At 45.5% G+C, this 13,902-nt stretch overlaps 1 protein-coding gene across 1 annotated transcript in view; it reads right to left on the bottom strand.

Annotated features, from left to right (window-relative positions):
• Window positions 1-13,231, bottom strand: part of LOC8041357 — a 50,339-nt gene extending 37,108 nt beyond the window's left edge. The window contains exons 1-3 of the mRNA XM_042286056.1: window positions 13,204-13,231; window positions 11,404-11,596; window positions 9,167-9,385 (exon numbers count right to left, since the gene is read on the bottom strand). Coding sequence (XP_042141990.1) covers window positions 9,167-9,385; window positions 11,404-11,596; window positions 13,204-13,231 — 440 coding nt within the window. The remainder of the gene's footprint in view (window positions 1-9,166; window positions 9,386-11,403; window positions 11,597-13,203) is intronic.
• Window positions 13,232-13,902: the final 671 nt, after the last annotated feature.

The raw sequence follows: 13,902 nt of genomic DNA, 5'->3' as shown, positions 1-13,902 counted from the left end.
GCAATTCAAAACAACTCAAAAGCTGGTGGCTGCCTCGTCAATCATTTAAATAGATGTAGATACGATCAATTTTTTTTTCGTCTACACTCTGCGTGACAGAATAAGGACTCGTGGATACTCTTTAGAAGCCTAAGTTAAACAAAAACAGCCGAAAACTTACATTTTTATTTCGTTTATTAAACAAACAAACAAAAACAGTATGGAGCACGTGGTGTCTTTCCACTTCAATAAAGTGAAAGACTTCTTTGGATTGGAGCGCTCCCTATCTACAGTATTCCAGCGAACTTTCACGCAGGCGCGCTTACAACGAGCACAAAAGAAGGCTCTCCACATAGTGGCTCAGCTTCCTCGCCGATGGATAAGCAGCGCTGTGTTGATATATGGTAAGCTTTATCGCACCGCGGAATGCGGCAGCAGCCCTCGCTCCTCTCGAAATATCTGGGTCACTTTTGATGTCGAGTAAACATCTCGGCCGGACATATCGACCTTCTTTTATATATGCACGGGAGGGTGAAGGATGTGTGAGTCGTCTTCATCCGCCTTCGCATATCTCCTGGGGCGGAATTTGCGTATCGAGCTTTCAATTCAACTTTGCCTTCAAAAGCCAGCACCACTTGAAGTTTCCGGGAACTTACTTCCAATAGAAAACGCGAGCTTATTTGCTCTAAGGAATGAAAGAGGTAAGGCTCAATAGGTAGCCGACTCAACAGCACGAGTGGCAACGCAATGCTTTGGCAATCTCGTGCACCTCATTGAGATAGCGGCCTTAGCGGATAAGAAGGCCGATGGACCAATCACGAAGAGTGTAATTATAAGACACGCCCCGCGCTCTTTAAAGGGTGCCCCGAGGATGTTTCTTAGAACGCCGAAATATGGCGATAACTCACTCTGCTGGCTCTAAGCATCCCAGAAGTCCCTAACTCCTTGGATAACTCTGTGGCCCGTTGTCCATACAGGCAGGACTACGATTCAACTCAGCGAGCGAGCGCGCTCGAGAGCTGACAATCATACACATCACTGCCGAAAAAAAAATTGCTTGTTGTTTTTACGATGATTATTGGAACACTATGTTCCCTCTTTCGCGAAAAGGTTTTTTGACTACTCTAATTCGCTTTTCTCACCTACAAAAGCAGACACATTTTGTAATACCAGCTTTTCCAGTCTCGACGAGACGTCGCATTTTTATTGGTCACATGTGTCCTGGCTGCCGGAACAATGGTCATTCTACGCCGGAAATGACCTACTTGTGTTCGATATCTAATTTTTTTTTTTTTTTTTCAGTAAGAACATCAGCCACGCATTTTATGATTTTGGGATTTCTAGGATGCTTTGAGGCCGCAGGATGAGTTATCGCCGTTTGCAGGCGATCTGAGAAGCGTTCTAAGGGCACCCTAGTGACGTCAGCTCTGATTTTCATAGATACTGAACGCGTTATTCGGGCCTACTGTTTATCGCTGTTATCGTGCTACGAGTAAACCAAAAGAATTATGTGAGTTTGCCCGATAAACGAATAAACCAATGTGAGGTTATATTATAACTCATATGCATCTTATATAATTTATGAGTTTTTATGTTACATTTTTATTTAACTTTTAGGAGAACGTTTCCTTGGGGATTTGAACGACAGAACGAAATGTATGTAGCCGGTTTCAGAACATAATGTGTTATAGGACTGATTTTCCTAAAATTAGTTAAACGTTACGAAAGAGCGCCAGAAAACACTGTCGCACTACCGCTTAATTTTGCGGGCACGTCTAGATAAGCTCGTAAATACACACTCAGCGCAACTTAAGAGCTGAGACTCATTTCGTGTCTCTCTACTTCATCCGGAGCAATAAAACACTTTTTTTTCCTTATAACTAGGGCTGGAAGTCGATTGAAAGCTTTAGCACGATTAATCGCCACTCTTTAATCGATTAACGAATCAATTAATTGTCAGGTTTATTTCCATGCATAATATATTTACTTTTTCTTTCATATGCGATAGACGAGGCAATTTGCAATTTTGAATATGAATCAACCTCGATGTTGTTGTCAAGAGGGCTGTGCAACGATATTGGGTATGAATGTTTCTCACTTTACACCAGCTTACTGGTACTAGTGGGACTTAAGAATAGTAAAGAATAGTCGAACGCAGCGCCATTGACGAAGGAGCGTCTCCGTAGCGGCGGAACTCCAAGGATAAAAACGGACCTTCTTTTTCAGTTTCTCCTCAGCAAATCTTGATGACGGAGGTGGGGGGACAACGAGAACAATGCGGTCCTCAAGGGTGCGTCATCGAGCTTTGCGATCCACGCTGTGACGATAGGGAGTTTTCGTAGATCGTTTTCGCCGTCCCGCAACGCCCTTCGCAACCATCTACGCTAGCGGAACTCTACAGTCAGGGCTATCGGCGCGCAGGCGCAATAGTAACTTCTTCGTTGCGGAGGGATTAGCGGAGGGGAGAACGCGGCCTACGAAAACTCCCTAATATTTAAGTGCTGCTCGTACAGTGGACACGAAGACTGCGTAGAAGACATTCGATTTTGGCTCGTGACAACCAATGCCTCGACGTCAAATTCGGGTAGCGGGTCGTGCCCATTCGCTGGGATGGCGGCAGTAGCCGAACTTTCACAATGCGTGAAACACGGCGCGGGCCCTGTGCTCAGCCAACCCATGACTCTAAAAAAAAAAAAAAACTGTATCCCCTTACGCCCCTTTGTCCCCTATGATACACCCCAAAACTTCAGTTCGACGTATACAGCGCACTGTAGTCGAACAGAAGGCCCCAAATTTTACGAGTGTCTTGATAACGGTGTGATATAACTTATATAATAAAGTACGTATCAGAGACCACAGAAAGAAAACACTGAAGTTTTGCAGTAAAGCCAAGAAAACCCCGATAATTTTTTTTTTGTAGCCAGTAACACGTACACTAATTACTTTAATTAGTTTTACCACACGGCTATCAAGCCTCTTATGAAAGTTAGTACCGTCTTATCGACGTCAGTCCGTGGTACGTCGAACTGAAGTTTTGGGGTGTCTTACATGGGACAAAGGGTGTAAGAATACACCCTTTTTTTTTCCTGAGAGTGTAACGCGTGGCTATGTATAGAAAAAAAAATACATTAGCGGTATATAATCGCCCCTCCAGATCACGTGGTCGCTTTTTCTGGCTGCGAGACGAGGGGATAAACGGTGTTCGTTTTTCTCGATTTTTTTTTCTTCTGCGACTGCCATTGCATAGATGAAAAAAAAAAAAGTCTGTTTCATAAGTCATACATGTCAAAGATTAATTCGAGAGTCATATTTATTGAAAGCAAAGAAGATTGTCGCCTCGCCCCTTTAAACACAGTGCAATGATACCCACGCTCGGATGATTATTATTTGTAGCTGCATGATACGAAGAGGTTCGTTGATACTCTCCGGCAATAGCGACTTCCCTTGATTGCCCGCTATGATCTCGGCTGCTCTAAACGTACACTCGAAGGCGTTGCGGTATCCGGCACAAGTGTAACCTTTTGCACTTGTCAAGAGTTACAAATGGTGCCCCTACAGCCTACTTTAGGCTAAGATTTGACCTAAAGTCTGCCTTTCGTACAAGTATCCTCGTCCGCGTCTGCGTGCTGAAATCGCGTAATTTTTACTTTTTTTTTTTGATCGTCAAAACGTTACCGACTAACCGGTTAAAACATTGATTCCAGATTGAAGCATTATTTGATTGGTCGGTAGGTTAATCGATCAATTGCGCAGCCCTAGCTGTAAGATGTCGTTACATATTCCCAACCCCGGCATTCAAAGCGAATGATACTTCACTGTCATTTCTCTAATGTTTTAGTTTTAAGATTTGAAGAACTGACTCATCTGGACGGCGGCCCGTCTTTTATAGTAGAAGGCTTTTCTGGGATAATTTGGGAGTTCGCCAGCGTTACGAAGGTTTGCAAGGAAAACATGATAACACTGGTGTACGACGATCGAATCACGTGGTTTGCGCCACTGTGTGACAATGTTCTTGGTGCCCCCCCCCCCCTCCCCTCCATGGGTTACGTGATCAAGTGACCCGACGTTACGGTCTCACGTACGGTGTAACTTGCAGTCATAGTGTCACATAGCTTTACATAGTCACGTGACCACGTAACTCGGCATTACAAGGTCACGTCAGCACCTAACTTAACGTTACCATGTCACGTGAAGGCAGAATCGCGTGACCCCGTAACTCCACCTCACAAGGTCAGGTCAGCACACGAATTAACGTTACAGTGTCGCGCGAGCACGTACAGTGGGAAGTTACATTGGGACGTAAGGGTGCCACGTCACACCTCGAGCACGTGATGACATCATAGTGTTGACGTCACGTGACCACGGTTTGCTAAATGGAGCGGTTTAATATCCCATGTCGTTCTGTAACACCTACCCCCCCCCCCCCCCCCCTCACATACGGATTTTCCGGAAGTCGGAGTTTATACGTAGGATCACGATTATTTTTAGAGCGCAGCTCTTAGGGGCCCGTTTCCGGCTTGAGCGGCGTCGGCGTCGCCGTTGGCGTCGCCGTCGGCGTAACCGCAAGGTCACGTGACCCCCCGAGGTCACGTGACACCCCTAGGTCACGTGACACCCCTAGGTCACGTGACCCCCTTAGGTCACGTGACCCCCAAAGGTCACGTGACCCCATGAGGTCACGTGACCCCCTGAAGTCACGCGACCCCCTTGAGGTCACGTGAGCTCAAGGAGTCACCTATCCCTCAGTACGCTTCCATCTTCCTCCTCAAGAGCTGCGCTCTAACCGGCGTTACAGGGAATTGTAAACGGCTTTCATTTTTGTTTCACTTTTCAGTTGGTGCTTTCCGGGGCAGAAATTTCTTCCCGACCAGTGCCACTTATCTGTCTCTCCCTCGTTTTCTTTTTCGTTTGCCACGAAGAAGGCTGTTTCTAAGCGTGAACCGTCATCGATAGCGTGATCCTCATAAGCCCGCCCTAAAATCCGAAATAAACATCGCCCGCACGCGATGCACACATCGGGTGCTATGGTTTCAGGTAGCCGCTTGGCACGCAATTGATTCCAGAAAACACGACGCCAGGCTTGCTGTTAAGCTCCAGAACGCTTCTTAGAGATTTATGAGGAAGAAAGGGGGGGACACGGGGTCTAAAAAGACAGGCAATAAAGGGCCTGGCAACAACAAATTTATTAGAACCATGCATTTTTTGTTTTCTTTATAGAACCTGGAAATATTTTCTTTCTGGTTGCTTTTGGTAATATTATATATAAAAAAAACATATGATAATACCCTTTCTTCAACGGCCCATTTTGATTTCGCGAAAACGACGTACGAATAACTCTGTAATATACAGGGTGTTTATTTTTAGCCATAAAATATGTTCTGTAGAAAAAGCATCGAAAGACGCAAAATCGCAGTCTCTACAGGCAAGTTGTTGCGTTAAGACGGTTTATCAAAACAAATTTGTAAAATCGCCTTTTTGGTTAGTAAATATGAACACGTTCTTTCAATTAGAAACTTGCTGAGCGTCATCCAAAAGCACTAAAGCAGCCAATTGTAATATTCGATGAGTGTGCTTCGTTTCCCTTCATCCCGAAGTTGCACCCAAATTTGAAGCGCTAGCGCTATTCTTTGGCTCCTTATAATCCGTGTTTCGAACCGCCAGCCTTGCGCCTGTTCAGTGATGGAAGCGGCATTTGACTTGTCGTAGCAGGTTTTGTAGTGGGCAAATGTATTGGTTTGGAGCACCCACTGAGGCTTTTGGAGCAGATTCCAAAATCTGTTAGCACATCACTCGAAAATCAGAGTGATTGCATTGATCGTTAATTGATTTTATCTTTGATGGGGTTCGAAGTTTACTTTTTAATGCTCGAGCATATTACTTGCCATATATTTTGTAATAACAATAGATGGGACGCAGAAAAAACATGCAACATTTTTTTTTTTAGAAAAAGAAGGCCCAGGTCAATGCAGGCTCCATTTACAATAAGTATTGAAAAAGGTGTAAAAAATTAAACATATCTCAAGACTTCAGGTGAGATTTCATTTCATTTTTTTTAGTTCAACTTAAGGACCCGGTTAGGGCATTACGTAAGGGGGAATAAAATCTTGGGGGGTCGACGATGGTTACGATAGAAGATGGCGACGTCATGTGACAATCGGTCATTTAACGATCAACGCAATCACTTTTTATTGTCAAATTATGAGCTAACAGATGTTGGAATTTGCTCCAAAAGCGTCAGTGGATGCTACAAACCAATATGTTGCCTGCCCACGAAAGCCCTTCTTCCCTTTCTTCTCTTCTACATCCTGTACTTCATTTAGCCAGCTAGTATGTTTTTGTATTTTTTTTAATGGCAGACCGATCCAGCTAATGCCCTAAAGTACGCATATAAATAAAAAAAAATTGCCCCATTAGTTTTATAAATCTACTAAACTCAAGGGTCTAATAACATGATCTGCACAAACGACCACCCACAAATATTACAAAACCTACAGTTCCGCTTTAAAACTGACAGTTGCGCTTCACCCGCTTCGTAACCAGAAATGTGTCAAAGTTCGCTTCATTTGACTGCTGCGTGGGAACTACCTTGCCTAACGTAATTATGTAAATATAGACCCGCGTTATTTTCCCCTTTCTTGGCACAGCCGCTTTTAGAACTGGACGTCGACCTACAGTCCAGATCAAAAAAGGTCGTAAGGGTACTCGGCACCATTTCCGATCTAATCGCTCAAACCCTTGCGCTTCCCCATGTCAGCCGCTGCTCCGCAGGATGGATGATGGATGAATCCGGCGGAGCCCTTTCGATCGGGCGGTAGCTTACGCCACCTAGCCATTTTTCCTCACACCAGCCGCTCTAACCCGCGCGCACCCTGGTTGTATCGGGGCTTATCATGTACAACGCCTCGCATGACAAGACACTGGTCATGCGCAGTGCGCACGGCGCTATCTGATAAATACCGCCAACGTCCATTAAGCTACGTTCTTGTTGCTGTGCACACGATATTGTCGACTGCCTCTTTATCGTCAATGATACTCTGGTGTGAGGCGCTGAAGGTTGATGGAACCAATCAAACAGCGTCAAAAGCGGGACGTCAAGGCATTCGTCGCCATTTTGTACATGTCCTAGCTTTCATCGACTACATCAAATAAGTGCACCTAATGCCCCGTGCCTTGCGCTTTTAATGTGTGTGTCGATGGTTGTTGTTTGTCGACTGTGTTTCGGCTCTGCTTTTCTTACCTAAGGTGGACCAGTAAATCCAGTAAAGAACTTACTTTTTTTTTATCTTTGCTTCTGCCAGTCTGAATATTATGATGACCGACGAATAATAAAATATTTGCGTTTTATTGATTCGTTTAAGCCTACCTCGGCGTAGGTGTGGCACAATTCTTAGCACAAAGGAACATTTTGGATCGAGATGTAACAGCTTTCCACTCGTGGCGCAAGATGGCGCCAGTGGCGCAGCACTTGCATCACTGCCTGTTCAACGAGTGGTAATTTTAGCGCACAACCGCACTTCTCATGCGCTCCAATGTTTGTTTTCTAAAACTGGCTGGTTTAGCAATTTCGATATCGCTAAGCAAGTTTATTATTGTAGCCATGTTTTATTATTATGTCACCAGTGGACCTATCGTTAAATTACCCAAGCATCAAGGAGATTGCTGATAATGTAAGTACACTCGCAGCATAGTCATTAGTGCTTGGGTAATTTAGCAGAAGGCCTATTAAAAGTTCCGTCTTATTGTGAGAAATAACACCTATATCATGTCAACTTGACCGTACAAGTCGACCGGACCAGACCGCAATAAAGTATCTCTTGCAGTTTTGCTTTTTTTTTTTTATATTTCAAGCTTAAAATGAAACAGTCTGTACATTTTGCATATATGCGTTGTTCAAGTCATCACTCCGAATTAAAAACAGCGTCCGGCCAATGACCAGGCTGACGCCAGTTTTGCCCAAAGGCGTGATCTGCACAGGAACAGTTCACGTTTGGAGCGTCATTCCTATCGGGCACGCGCAGATCAATCAATTTCCTGTCAGGCCAATTTGCGAACCTATTCATTCCTTCGAAGTGCTAGGCAACGCATGTTACAAGAGCTAGTATACGCTAAGGTAATTCCCCGACTGCTAATTTTTAACGTTTTTTTTTTGAAGATTAAAGGGAAGCTGAAGAGGTCCTTTAATTGGATAAAACTGCGAAAGTTTGAATGCATACGTACCTCAGAAATTGTGTGTCTTCGGTTTTCTCTTGGGTGAGAGCGTCGTAATCGTCAATTACTGGACGTCTGCCACGTCCACTAGCACTGTTGTGACACCGACAGGATCAAGACCGGAGACAGCACGAAACTTTTATGACGTCATCAGGCGGAAATCATCGAGGGGACCCCTTTATTGGACGCGGTAAACACACCTAAGGAGATACGTTCCAGGTACCATAGCTATACTTTGTTTAGCGCAGCCAAGAGCAAGCCAAAAAAAAAAAAATAAAGGAGCGCCAAAAAACAAAAACCAAAAAAATACGGCATGCCACGTCGTTGGACATCTTTGTTTGAGTGAGATATCATCGGCTTAACAAATCGAGCACAGTGAATACGCTGTCACTTTGCACTTTTAGTTTGGTTGCAAGCCTTTGAGTATCTTCAAGCAGTCGATTGCGCCGGGGCAAGACGTTCGGGCGGTATATCCTGCACTGGCTGGTAGCAAACAAGACATGGGGTGAGACTTGGGTACATTATTTTGTTAAAAAGAGGTTGGATTGAATCGATATATTTTTTTTTATTACCGCGATGTGAAAGACGGTTATGTAGCTGGCATGTCGAAGACACCATATCCGGTTATTTAGCTCCTTTGGACTACGGAGGCGATGCTATGAGTTGATGGTAGTAATCGAACAACATGAAAAGCACAAGTCACTTGGTCTTTCCTTTGCATTGTTGGCTCAGGGATGACAGATTACATAAAAAAACATTTAAACATCACCATGACGTTGCGCTTTTGACGCCCTTTAATTGGTATGATCAGCTCGTAGACTCGGTTGCGACAAAAATAGCAACGCAAGTCTCGGTCAGCTCATTTTTCTCGTTTCCTACCATCGAGCCGTGAGCAGTCACTAAAACTCGATTACGTCTGCAAGCCGCACTGACTTGCGTTGAAACGCAGCTGAAGAGGCTTTCTCCAAGCAGGGCTTACCTCGAAGACACTTCTCCCTGCTGCTTGACGGAGGCGTCGAAGTGCATGTACGTGTCTTGGCCGTAACTGTCCGCATGGAACACGATCTTCACGTGCGGCGTCTCAGAGATGAACGTCTTGGGCGAGTCGATCTCGCCGCAGTAGAAGCCCGGCGCGTCGCGGTTTGAGTGGTTCGAGTCCCTGTAGCCGTCCACGATCTGCACGTAGCCTCCGTCGCACCTGCAGAGATTCCGAGGTCTGACTGCCACAAGGTCGTAAACAAGTAATGTCTACGGTTCATGGCGGTTGACAGAGTGCTTGCTAAAATGGAAAATAGAAAAAAAGGTATCGTGTTCTTTGTTAAATAAATATCTCTTATAAATATGATCCACCGCTGTGTTTGTAATCCTAAAGAAATCGCTCACAAAACGCAGTTGAGTGTGGTTTGTTGTTCTGATGTACCTTAACAAGATAACATAAAACGTGTCTTGCTACGTAGTGCGTTTTTGAATTATATCTGCTCGGAGCTATTGCGTAGACGATGATTCGTGCATTAATACCGTCGCACCTGGAAATACTTAAAATACTGACAAACACGAGAGCGAAAATCGAGACTTTTAGCTAACCGTACTGTGTTCGGCGTATCCGGACTACAGGTTGAGGCATGCGTCGAAGCTCGCGCGTGAGTGATACCATCACCGCGGGGCGCGCGCTTAAAAGCATGCTTCAAAGGCTCCGGTAGTGCGATACGCGGAACACGGTAACGGTATGCTAAATTCCTAATGACTAAGGTACAACACTTGCCGCTTAAAACAATGCCTGCTCAAATGCATATGGGAAGTAAACCGTCGTGTGTTAAATGCAGTGAATATATCGGAAGAAAAAAATGCGGCGCTGAGTTTCTAATCATCAAGTAATCAGTTGCGAAAAAATATGTAGTGCTTTTCATAGTTTTGCGACAGCATAATTGGATAACTGAAAACTGCACTTGCAACATGAGGAATAACTTAAGTATAATGTACTAACACCTATTACCCAGGCGGTATTTAAGAAATAAGACTAATAACAATAACATGGTTAACGCATTTCAAAGAGTAGCGGTTTCTCTTAAGTATTTGTTGCAAACAGCAAAGAAATTTGAATAAATTTTAGAATGTAAGTTTTTATTCGAGCGTTGTCAATATTGAAAACATTGAAATTGAGAGCATGAAAGGGCCAAATATCAGGGGGGGGGGGGGGGGGGGGGGGCACGTATATGCACACTCTGAAGCACACGGAAGCTGTCTCATACCCGCATTGATACACGCGTGCACACTCTTACCTAACTCTCACCTAACAAGCACGCAGCCGTTTCAGGGGTACACGCATCCGCATAGCAAACACAAACACATACTATACGTACACTGCAGTTCAGCGGTCCTTGGGGAGCCGACACCGAAACACATAATACGTCCACACCAAGCGCCATCATCAAGTTGACCTTGGTCGCACGCACTATTCCTCAGCTCCAATGTTGCGTATTATTTATCCTGTATTCTATCTTTCGCATTTCGGCCACCAGGCGGTACCCGTTTTCACTGCACACTGAGATAAGCTGTAGCTCCCTGCTTGTCTCCACCTCTTTTCCTCCCGGTGGCGTCGCCTCCTCCGGGGTTACTGAAAGAGCCTAGATTTGAGAGAGGGAGATACTCTAACCCTGCAAGTGCGCATGCGTGCGTTATCGCGTGGCGAGGAGGATAGAGGAGGGAAGGGCGGGGACTCCCGCAAATGTTCGACGCCATCTCCTCTTCCTCCCAGCTTGTAATACAAACGCGACCCCTAAACAACATGACCTCGATCGAAAAGTCGGAAACACTCCGAAATCTAGGCACACCCTAAGCAGCACAGATTTTGGCCAAGCAATGGCCACTGGCTGGGGATGGTCTTGTGGCCAGTGGCCAAAGAGTGGCCATTCATTGGCTAATGTTTGGCCGATGGCTGATGGCCAGTGGCCATTGGCCAATGGCCAGAGAAAGGCCAGTCATCGGCCAATCTATGGCAACTGTCTGGCCATTTGACAGAGGACCATTGCCAGCCATTGGCCAATGCTTGGCCAACTCTGTGCTGCTTGGGACGAGGGTTTGTTACTAAACACAGTGGACAGGTGTCGCGAGTCAACGCCCGAAGGGTTCAGCCGTATACGCGTCCGTCCATCAGTTCGTTATTGCGATTTACCCCAGCTTTCTCAAAACTCTTCGTTCAAAATCCGCTCTGCTCACCTCTGCCGGTCTTCCGTGGGCTCCCCGATCCGAAGCCTGGTGAAGCGGACGAAGACGACCCAGTCGTCGCGGGCTGGCCTCACCCGAATTCGGTAGGTGCAGTGCAGCGGACGGCCCTGGTTCCGCTCCGTCACGGGAGGGCTCTCGACGCCCTGGTAGATGTCGACCGTGCGGTTGCAGCGGTCGTCCTCGTCTGGAACCCGGAAAGAGATAGAACCGTTGAGTTACAAACAGCAGACGCAATTTTGTCTATATATACGCTAATACGGCGTTACACACAATCCCATGTTTGCGGGCACGCCGGGTGTGGTTAATGCGCGTGCGCAGAAATAACATTCGCGTGAGAGGAAGCTTCTGCGCATGCGCAGTGCTGACAGCAGCGCCACCGCGGCAGTGTGACGTCAGAGAGTTCACTCGGTGTATACAGCGTGAACCCGGTGACGCTTTCTGAACAGTCGGCGATGTACAATTTAGCACAAAGACGTAATTAGATGGTATTTCGGTTAGGCGCAAGGATGGAAGGGTCCGTTCAATTAAAAATAATATACAAAAAAAAAAAAGGTTATATGCACATGGAGTAAGCCCAATGAGCGTGAAAACATGAAATCGCCTTTTGGGCCACTGATACGTTTGTTGTGACAAACTGGAGGGACAACAGTGCAAGTTAGACTTAACGTGAAGCGTTCTTAGGCTAGGTTCCTAGATTAAGCGAAGCCACAAAGAATCGTAACGGGCTAATCTAACTCTACCTTTAACAAACTCAGATTCTAATTATAACTCTAACTAGCTCTATATCTAACTCTCATCTTAATTCTAACTCTAACCCTAACTAACTCTAGCACTAACTTCCCACAAACTGCACTAAGCACTTGCTTTAGCGCAGCTCCCCACAACCTGCACTAAGCACTAAACATTTGCTTTAGCGCTAGTAGTTTAGCACCACTAGCGCTAAGCCAATAACGTTTCACGTAGTAACACGATTACGGGGCAATTTCCGATACACTTCTATTTCCGTTACCTTCTTCCCATTTTTCTGGCGTAAGAAATGCCAAAATGGCCCATGAGGCGATTGGATGACTTCGCAGAAGAAAAAGACTTTCCTGAATACTCCTGCATAAAAACAATTTTTTTTTTAACTTGGTTGAGATTACATTTTTATATTTGCAAATAGTAAATTCCCCGCCCACGGACATCTCTATAGAAGTAAGTCATAGCACAATACGTGAAAATACCCATGTACGAGGTACACTCTAAAAAAAGCTCGTGAGTCTGATTTCCCGCACAACACTCGGAGAGTCAATCACCGCAATTCACGGAGGCAGCTCAGCGAATGACGATGCCGAAACATATGTTTAGACCAAAAAAACGCAGTCTGAGTTGTGACATTAAGCAATGCAAGCGTGACGTTTTTGCATTGCTTAATATCACAACTCAAACTGCGTTTTTTGGTCTAAACATATGTTTCGGCATCGTCATTCGCTGAGCTGCCTCCGTGAATTGCGGTGATTGGCTCTCCGAGTGTTGTGCGGGAAAGCAGACTCACGAGGTTTTTTTTTAGAGTGATACCTTCAAAGAGTCAACACAGCACCGGGGTAGTACAACGACCGAATTTCGCCAAGTTTTAATTCCTGCTTTACGCCCGTTTACTCCTGACTCAAGACAAAACGCAAAAAAAAAAATATATATAAATAGCATAAGACCAGCATTATCCCGTGGTTGCGCTAAAGTTTTTTTTTACTTTACTGCCTTCCTCGAGTCAGCGTACCATTTTTAAATCTGCGTCTGGATTATTCAGCTCACGCGGCTCTTGAAGGACGCAAGTCGCCATTTACAACGTCTGCGTCTGGTCCAGAGAGGGCGATCGTAAAAGCTCGCAACCTACGTTGAGGCGCGGCGTCGTTGAAATGTACGTCTTTAAACAAAAGAACGAAAAGGTTGCGAGCATCACGCTGTTTTAACGGAGCGACGGAAAAATGCCTCGGGTGTATTTTGCGGCAGAAGCGTCATCATGCGACTTCAAGCTTCCTGCCTTGTTGCTCGGCGACGCTAGACAAAACGTGGATGTCTGTTTTCGTCACTCGAGAGACATGTTTCGCCCTCTCTTATAAGTTTAATAGCGTTCTTTTATCACTTGCGCCGGTTTTCTTTCTTTCGTCACGGATGATGATGATGCAATAAATGTTATTTTTGCTATCCAAATACGGTCCTATAATTTAGTGTAGAAGCTAGGGAATCATTGCGAAATTTGAAATAGCGACACTCTACTCAAAGTTGAGCAAGCTCAAGAAGAAAGCCCAAGGGTAGCTTCTTAAGCGCGAAACACATGTACGACGAAACCGTCCGATCCGACGTGCGGACTGTCGGAATGACCTCCGGTGGCGAGGGTGTTCGTAGCACTGGACAGCGTCGAAAATCCTCGCCTCCCACCGTCGTATTGCCTGATCGGACGTCGGATCGGACGGTTTCGTCGTACACGTGTTTCCCGCTTTACACGGAGCG

The sequence above is a fragment of the Ixodes scapularis genome, unplaced genomic scaffold, assembly GCF_016920785.2.
Source record: "Ixodes scapularis isolate PalLabHiFi unplaced genomic scaffold, ASM1692078v2 PGA_scaffold6__148_contigs__length_123643588, whole genome shotgun sequence".
Taxonomy (NCBI): Eukaryota; Metazoa; Arthropoda; class Arachnida; order Ixodida; family Ixodidae; genus Ixodes; species Ixodes scapularis.
Note: the sequence above shows the minus strand (reverse complement) of the source record. Positions and strands in the feature narration are given on the sequence as shown.